This window comes from Balaenoptera borealis (genome assembly GCF_965194805.1).
Source record: "Balaenoptera borealis genome assembly, chromosome: 4".
In the NCBI taxonomy this organism is placed as follows: Eukaryota; Metazoa; Chordata; class Mammalia; order Artiodactyla; family Balaenopteridae; genus Balaenoptera; species Balaenoptera borealis.
Window position 1 is genome coordinate 9,298,165 of NC_138861.1, and position 9,238 is coordinate 9,307,402.

The following is a 9,238-nucleotide window of genomic DNA, read 5'->3' on the forward strand; positions in this document are numbered from 1 at the left end:
GCAAAAAACCTCATGACACATCTCTCCGCCCCCTGCGTTGGTGGAGAACGTCTGGAGCAGCCTTTAAATTCTGAGAGGTCCTGGTTGTCAGCAGCAGGGAGAGGAGGCGGCCAGAGTGCAGCACTGAGCACAGACAGAATCAGCACCGCCTGGGACCGGGCTCTTCTCCGCCGCCGCAGACCAAGGTAAGGCTGCGGTCTGCTGCTTGCTTGCTGTCCTACGTAGGCACTGTTTCATTTCATGGGGAAGGTCAAGCTGTAAGGGAAAGAGCTGAACAGTAAAAGGTGTTCATCAGACTTAAACGGCCCTAGTCTTCGGAATAAGCATGCCAGATCCAGGGCAGATCTCCTGCAGGAAAGGCGGCCGGCTATTTTGAAAGACAGTCGAATACAAAACTTAAAAAATATTTCCACGCCATCCTCAAAAGAACTGAAAGTACTTCTTGCCATCAGAAAAAAAAAGGAAATGTCTGTGCCCCTTTGGAATGATTACATCTACATCATTTTAAATGGATAGATGATTGTGGAGACATTTAAAAGGAAAATGATTTTTAGTGCTAATGTAAACAAATGATCATGCTAATTATTTAATGATTTGACTTGTCCTGTTTTCAAGGAACAAAACCTTTCTGAGTATTTTCACCTCTGTATTTAGCTGTTAAAATTTATCCAAAATACCTGTATGACACAATTTAGACTTACAAATAGGAAAGCTGTTGACTGTTTTCAGTGTTTTTCTTTTTCGTTTCAAATTTCTAGAATACCTTACTTAAATTACTAACTTTAGAGACAGCTTCATTTCACCTAAGTAACACCTTTTAAATAATTTAAGTTGAAAATCACATTTGAAATGCATGCTGGAAAATGGATAAAGCAAGTTTCTTTCACAGTTTTATTTTCTCTCTTTCTCTTTGTGTTTTTCTTCTCTGAAAAATAAATATTCCCATTCCAGCTTATTATTTGAACTCAATTACTGTTGATCTGTTTTTAGGTTTAGATGGCTGGTGACATGAGGTAGCAACAGCATAATCTCTGAAACTCTAAATTTTAAAGTTGAATAAATATAGACTTGTAAAATTCCTGTCTCCTTGCCTAATAGGAAGAGATGGAGAATAGAGGAGGTGGCATTACAAATACTAACTCAAAACATCATAATATTAAGAAGAAATTTTTTCTCTAAGAAGTAGAGAGTATTTCTACAGAAAATATATATTTATTTGTGACGATTTTGTAATGTGGTAGCCTAAAAAAGCATCACTGTTTTAACCTAGGAAAAGATCAAATATTTCTTACAAAATATTTTGCAGGAACATTCATTACGATGAGAATTGCAGTGATTTGCTTCTGCCTCTTGGGCATTGCCTCCGCCCTTCCAGTGAGTACAGCTGAATCTTAAAGAAAATTCCTCAAAATAAATGAATTGTGTGTTTCAAGGTGCTAGGAACACATTCACACTGTAATCTTTCTTCACCTTTTCTGTTTCCAAGGTTAAACACACTGATTCTGGCAGCTCTGAGGAAAAGCAGGTGAGCATCTTTTAGGTTTATCATACAGTTAAATTATTTTTTTAACTGCTGCAAGATGTGCTACAAACGTATGGCAATTTTACTTATTTTCATAGTCAAACAAAATAACTTATAAGTATTTATTGAGTGCCTGCTATGGTTCTAGGCCAGTACTAAGCACAGAATTGCTTTTAATTAATATAGTCTCTTAAAACCAAACTAGATTTTTTAATACAATAAAATGATGCTGTAGGCCTATCATTTATGTAAAATGAGTTCTATGAAGTTGTGTGACTTTTTGTTTCCATGAGTCAACATACTGTTCTAGAAGTAAAAAAATCCATCTTTTGCTTTACTTAGTGGCAAGCTAAGTTTAAAATTCACCTCACATATTGGAGAGTTGGCATAACCATAATATTCACAATATCTCCTAAGATATTTGCTAAGAAGCCCATTATAAAAAGAAAGTCTGTTTATGCTGTTTGTATCTATTGTGCTTATCAGATGACTTTAGATCACATTTTTCTAGCCAAACATAAGACCAAATCAAATTCTTTATTATAATTATTCGACCAGCACCATAGATGTACCTGCCCCTCCACAGGGTGAAACCGTGCCAGCCAAACAACAAACGGGCATTGTCCCAAGGAGCTTGGACAAAAAGGCACACAGAGTTCAATTCCAGATAAACAGAATAAAGGCCAACATAGAGCTGCCTGGGGTCACTGCAGTTAGATTGCTTAATGAAGATGTTAGGAGAAGTATTGCTGCGTGTGTTTGGGTGTGCAAGTGGGTATAAGTAAGTGTGTCTGTTTTCCAAGTGATTTAAGAACACAAGTATTGAATCACAACAATAAGCCAGAAAATTAACATTTCCAGAGAAAATAGTGATCACACTTTTTGAGGCAACAATTAGTGCCTTTTTAATAGAATAAAATATGGCACATGAAGCCACGGCAGTATAAGTGGTTAAATGTTCTTTAGGAGATAAGTGAAGAGCTCAACCTTCTAGAATCCTAGAAATCTAGAGCTAGTAGGAAAAATGGAAAGTCTGTAAAGAGACACCCCTGAAGATGAACACCGGTTATCTAGGAGTGATATGATTACTGGGTAGATTTTAGTTTGTTTTTCTCATCTATTTGTTCTTCATATTACTTTTTAAACATTATAAATTTATCTTATAAATACAGATAAAGCCTGTATTACAGGTATCATCAGAATAAATATGTACGTTCAATGTAATCAATCATAACATTTATCTGTATAATATTTATATAAATATATATATTTTAAAGAAAAAAAAAAAAGGGAAACTTTGAACTCATCTAGACCAGTAGTTTTCACATTTTTTAGTCAAGGAACCCATTCTTTCAGCAAAAACTGTCATAGAAGCCCAATATGAAGCTGCTCTGGTTAGAGCCAACCATGGGGAAACCCAAAGTGCTACGACTGGTTTCCTTCCTGCTCTTCCCCTCCTTTGTGGCTGTGAAGGAATTCTTGGAACCCCCAGGGTAACTTTTACAGAGATGTGAAGTGATTGCCCTGGGCTGTACAGCCCACCAGATGACACTTAATTCAGAGCAATTTCCACTCCTCTGCACTAGCATATTATTATCATTTTCCAGATAAATGACTTGGCTAAGTGAAAAGCCATTCCATTCATGTCTTTGGCACCTTAAAGCAATAGAACTTTTATGCAATGGTGTTGATATTACATTTCTGCACTGCCCACTAAGGTAGCCACTAGACACATGTGACTATTGAACACTCGAAATATAGCTAGTGCAACTGAGGAACTAAATTTTTTTTAATTAACTTAAATTTGAATAGCCACGTGTTTCATGGCTAGAGAATGGCATACTGGACAGCACAGCCTTAGAGAGTTTCTCCTTGTTCCACAGAGACAGGAAACAAGGAAGATCAACGCAAATTAAGGGCACCTCTGCTTTAGCTATGTTTCATCTGAGAGTAATTTCCGCTAACAAACATAGAACAGAAAAGCACAGTGTATCATCAATGTGGACAGCCACTGGATTTGAACCCTGGCTCTGCTACTTACTATCACGTAACTTCATTGTGACTGAGTTTCTCCTGGTCTGTAAAATGGGAGTAATAATAATGATACCTATCCCAGGATGAAATGAATTAGCATTTGTAAATTACTTTGAAAGTGTGCCTGCCTCACGATAAGTGCTATGTAACGGTTTGTTAAATGACTCTACCAGAAAAAATAAATTATGAAAGATACAGCTAAGGCTCTAGTTGACTGAATAATGCATATTATGCTTATCGATCAAGACTGGGGAAGTATAGTTGTTTTTTCAGCTTATCACTTAGAGATCCCTGTTTCTTTTTCTTAATAATGACAAATATGCAACTCTTTTTTTGTAGCTTTACAACAAATACCCAGATTCTATACCCACATGGCTAAAGCCTGACCCATCTCAGAAGCAGACTTTCCTAGCACCACAGGTATTTTTAATTTTAATTAATTCTAAATATTAAAATTCTCACAATTAAAGAACCACCACCACAAAAAATAGCCACCAAGCAGACCATTTGGGCTTGTTAAATGGATCTTTCCTGCCTGTTGGTAAACGTGAACTTAGGACACCAATTGATTTGTCATGTTGTCTTCCCGCTTAAGCCATCCACCAATGAGGCTAAAAAATAAGACCTGCTTTGCATGGAAAAGGCTAACTTTTGAATTAAAAAGTTAAGAGAGTATGATGTACACTGATTTGTACCCTTCCTTCTTCAGAATACTGTGTCCTCTGAGGAAACTGCTGACAACAAGCAAGAGGTGAGGTTCCACTTTGAATCCAAGGTCCATCATGTCTGGGAGGGACTAAGGAAGCAACTCTTTCTCCTAGTGGCATTGCCTGGGTTCAATTCTGGCAAAATTCCATTAAAAAATTCTCCAGTAAATGCCCTGTCTATCCACTGGCCTGAAATTCCAGGGGTGCATAACATTCCCTACCCAAAGCCTTGAACTTTCTGCAGACCTGATTATACTGGGCCAACAGTATGGTGGGCTCTAGGTCAGGGATGGTGGAAGTAGAGCCTTTACTGAGTGGAGTGGAGGTGCCGGTATAGGAGAAATATTATGGGATGGGCTCCTGGTAGCCCGATTCATATTTGTCTCATTTCTCTGAGTGACTCTGCCACCACCATCCAAGGGAACAATAGGAACTAGGAACTTTCTCCTCAAAACCTGCATCTTGAGACCCACCCTCCCTTCCTAATATGAGCTCAGCCAACCATTAAAAAAAAAAAAAAATTTCCTGTCTAAAACTTGCTCACAAAAAACACAAGTATTTACTAAATGTCAGAAATACCAGGTTTCAAATAAGTTTAGTGTGGCAGGAAATGTTTACTAATGTCTGTTGTTTGAAATACTAAGCCTCTTGCAATTTATTTAAGATATTTTGTTGCTGTCATCTAATATCTGGTAAGCATCTAATTAATGCCTACCAAAGCCAAGACTTTGACTCCAGGAACGTTTCCGTTGCTAACATGGTTTATTTAATAACTATTCTTTTTATTGGAATTATTAATATATTTGCTAAGCAAAGAGATAACTTAAATTTGTTTTCCTTAAGATTCTATTTGAAGATGCTAAGAATTTCTAATAAGGAAAGTGAGATAAATGACCCAATATATTTGCAATCAGAAGTGTGATAGACATTAACTGGTTAATTGAGCTGCAGTTTATACACATGGATAACAAAGTCGCCTTTTGATTATCCAGGCTAATAGGGAGGAGTTTTAGGTTTGGGGATAAGCATTGATACATGGATGCTCTGATCTCCTGAGAATTGTCATAGAAAAAAAACAATCTCACAATTATGTATCTCTATTTACTGCATTATTGAATTTGGTAAATTAAATAGTGTTTAAAATGGACAAGGAAAAACATGTTATCGATATAAATTTATAACTCATACATTCGGCTTGAAAATAATGTTTATGAAAAAGCAAGAAAAATGCCTCAGAATAGGATTCCATTTATCCTTGTGTTAAAAGGGACATTGGAAGATGCTCACTTTAGCTCTTAAAAGCCATTGAGTGCTTTGTCGTGAATACAAAGATTCTGAAACTGGGACTTCCCTGGCGGCCTGGTGGTTAAGACTTCGCCTTCCAAGGCAGGGGGTACGGGTTCGATCCCTGGTCAGGGAGCTGGGGTCCCACGTGCCTCATGGCCAAAACACCAAAACATAAAACAGAAGCAATATTGTAACAAATTCAATAAAGACTTGAAAAAAAAAAAAGATTCTGAAACTAAATAAAGATAGTAAAAGACTAAGGCACCATAAAGGCTAAAGGAAAATAAAAACCCTTACACCAATTTTTCCGGCCATCTTGATTTTTAGACCCTCCCGAGTAAGTCCAATGAAAGCCCTGAGCACACAGACACTGTGGATGACGAAGACGATGGAGACAGCCAGGACACTGACGCAAATGACTCCAATGACGCTGACCATTCCGACGAGTCTCACCATTCTGATGAATCTGATGAAGTGGTCACTGATTTTCCCACTGACGTTCCAGCAACCTCCGTTTTCACTCCACCTGTCCCGACCGGAGACACATACGACGGCCGAGGTGATAGTGTGGCTTATGGACTGAGGTCGAAATCTAAGAAGTTCCGTAGATCTGAAGTCCAGGTAAATCCTTGAACAAGACACATGAGATGGTTATGAGTAGAGCCCAGTTCTAGGGAACAAGGGTCTGCATGCTCATTTGTTCATTCATTCAGCAAGTATTATTACTTTATGATCATTGAATACAAAACCTTTTCCCACTTGGTGGTTTTTGTATTAAAGTCCACATAATTTCTCCCTAATTTTGTCTCTCAGTCACAATGCTATTTTTCCAAATCCTGGTTATAAAGCACTTATTCTATTTGCTTTTTTATTTATTTATTTTTAAAATTTATTTATTTTATTTATTTATTTTTGGCTGTGTCAGGTCTTTGTTGCTGCGCATAGGCTTTCTCTAGTTGCGGCGAGTGGGAGCTACTCTTCATTGCAGTGCGCAGGCTTCTCATTGCAGTGGCTTCTCTTGTTGCGGAGCACGGGTTCTAGGCACGTGGGCTTCAGTGGTTGTGGCGCAGGGGCTCAGTAGTTGTGGCTCACGGGCTCTAGAGCGCAGGCTCAGTAGTTGTGGCGCATGGGCTTAGTTGCTCCACGGTATGTGGGATCTTCCCTGCCCAGGGCTCGAACCCGTGTCCCCTGCACTGGCAGGCGGACTCTTCACCACTTCGCCTTCAGGGAAGCCCTCTATTCACCTTTTTAAATTAAAAAAGGATCTGGATTTAGCACATAGCCCTGCCATGTACTAGTCCCTTTACTTTTAACTTTCGATTCATTTTCCCTTTATGTAAAACAGATAATGAGACCTTCCTCATGGGTTTCCTCTCATACAAAATTGATGTACCTATTGAACTAGAGGAGATGACATAATGAAAGGACTTGGTTTGAAAAAATGTAACATGCTAGTATTATTTTTTTGCTTCAGCCAAATTTAGACATTTTTAGAGAATACGTTGGGCTGAAAGTTAGAAAGCAGAAGAAAATTACAGTGTTCCCATCTCTGGCTGTTTATTGAATTCTTCTCCCGTTTGTGCTGTGATTCAGTATCCAGATGCCACAGAGGAGGACGTCACGTCACACGTGGAGAGCGAGGAGGTGGGTGTTGCACCCAAGGCCATCCTGGTTGCCCAGCGCCTCCACAGGTCTTCTGACTGGGACAGCCGCGGGAAGGACAGTCAGGAGACGAGTCAGCCGGACGACCGCAGTGTGGAAACCCACAGCCGCGAGCATTCCAAAGAATTCCAGCTGAAGGCCGAGGATGAGAGCAGTGAGCGTTCCGACGTGATTGAGAGTCAGGATAATTCCAAAGTCAGCCATGAGTTCCACAGCCAAGAATTCCGTAGCCGGGAAGACAAGCTAGTCCCAGACCTTAAGAGTGAAGAAGACAAACACCTGAAATTTCGCGTTTCTCATGAATTGGATAGTGCCTCTTCCAAGGTCAACTAAAAGGAGAAAAATACAGTTTCCTACTTTGCTTTTAGTAAAAAGAAAAAATACATTATAGCAGAGTGGGACAGAATATGAAATGCTTATTTCTCTGCTTAGTTGGTGAATGTATATGTGTGTGGATCTGGAAACAGATCATGGTTTTGATCATTAGTTTAGTGTGTGACTTCATGGTAACACCCTTGTAAACTAAAAGCTTCAGGGTTTAGCCTATGTTCTTTCCATCTAAGAAATGCAAACCATCACTGCATTTTAATGTTTGCTACCCTTTTATGAAAAGAAGTTTACGTAGAAGCAAAAAAAACTTTTACACACTTAGAGAATATAAAATTTCATGTCACTATGATCTTTTGTTTTTTAAATTAGTTTATATTTTGTTGTGATTATTTTTGTTGGTGTGAATAAATCTTATATCTCGAATGTAATGAGAGTTTGGTGATGTCAATTGCATTTCTTATTTGATTCCCTATAGTTGCCTAGCAATTAATACATGTAATCATTTTAATTAATGTGCTGGACTTAGTAGACAGCAATCTAAGACCTTCTGGATCAAACATACAGCCCCTGGCTGAGCTAAAGTTCCCAGTCAAGGAAACAGGAGTCAAGTGGAGGTTGATATTCAGCCAGAACTCCTCCAACTATGCAGGGCTCTGTAGGCCACTTCCACTGAGTAAGAGCAAACTTTTTCTAATTTTCACAAAGCTGATGTAAAAGCTAATGAAAGCTTAGACGCAATCACAAATCAATTTTATTGTTTTTTACCATTCTCCATTCATTTCCTCAGTGAATTTATGCTTTCTTGCCCTTGGACTACAACTTGGTAAGTCCCATAGCTATTCTGATCACTTATAGATAATAAACAAATAGTCCCTTTGTACTGGAAAAAACCTAAAAGCTAATAATCAAAATTTTCAACTCCATTCAAAACTAAAAGTTCTGGAAACCTGAAGTGGAGCAAGTGCCTTATTTCTATGCCTTGCTCCTCTGCTCTTCTTAAGACTAGAAATCTCATTGGAAATCTAAAAATTCTCTATTAAACAACTCTTGGGACAAAAGGGGAAAATTTTTAATTGCAGAATTTCTAAAAAATAGTTCTAATGAAAACATAAACTCAATAGAGTACAGTTAAACCAGTGATCACAGAAAATCCATAGCCTTAAATTCTTGCAGCAAAAATAAAAGAATGAAAATAAGGATACTGAGCTGCCATCTTAAAAATTAGAAAAGAGCAACAAAGTAAAGCAAAAGAAAGCACAGGGAAGGAAATAATAAAGTTAAAAGTAATAGGGAACAGAAAAAATAGTAGAAATTAATAAATCAAAATGCTGGTACTTTGTTAAAAAAAAAAATCAGCACCACAGATAAACCACTAGCTAACCCAATAAAGGAAGAAGGGTAGAAAGCACAAATAAGAAATAAAAACAAGGAGATAACCAAGGACATGAGGAAGTTTTACAAATCAGAAGCAACTTATATTTTGCACAACTCAGTACAAGTTAAACAGAAAACCTAGATGAAATAGATTATTTCCTAGGAAAATAAAATTTACCAAAATTAACTTTGCTAATCATAGAAAACACAAATAGACAAACTTCTATAGTGGAAAGAGAAAAAGTTATCAAAGAACTAACTATAAAAACTAGACCCAAATGATTTTACAGTGAAATTTTATCAAAACTTCAAAGACCAGATA

The 9,238-nt window shown here is 37.7% G+C and overlaps 1 protein-coding gene across 1 annotated transcript; it reads left to right on the forward strand.

Annotated features, from left to right (window-relative positions):
- Positions 1-71: 71 nt before the first annotated feature.
- On the forward strand, positions 72-7,970 carry SPP1 (secreted phosphoprotein 1). Its single transcript, XM_082391762.1, has 7 exons — positions 72-185; positions 1,307-1,374; positions 1,487-1,525; positions 3,896-3,976; positions 4,266-4,307; positions 5,878-6,171; positions 7,144-7,970. The coding sequence occupies exons 2-7, from the start codon at positions 1,321-1,323 to the stop codon at positions 7,543-7,545; spliced, it is 912 nt and encodes a 303-aa protein (XP_082247888.1). The 5' UTR covers positions 72-185; positions 1,307-1,320; the 3' UTR covers positions 7,546-7,970.
- The last annotated feature ends 1,268 nt before the right edge of the window (positions 7,971-9,238 follow it).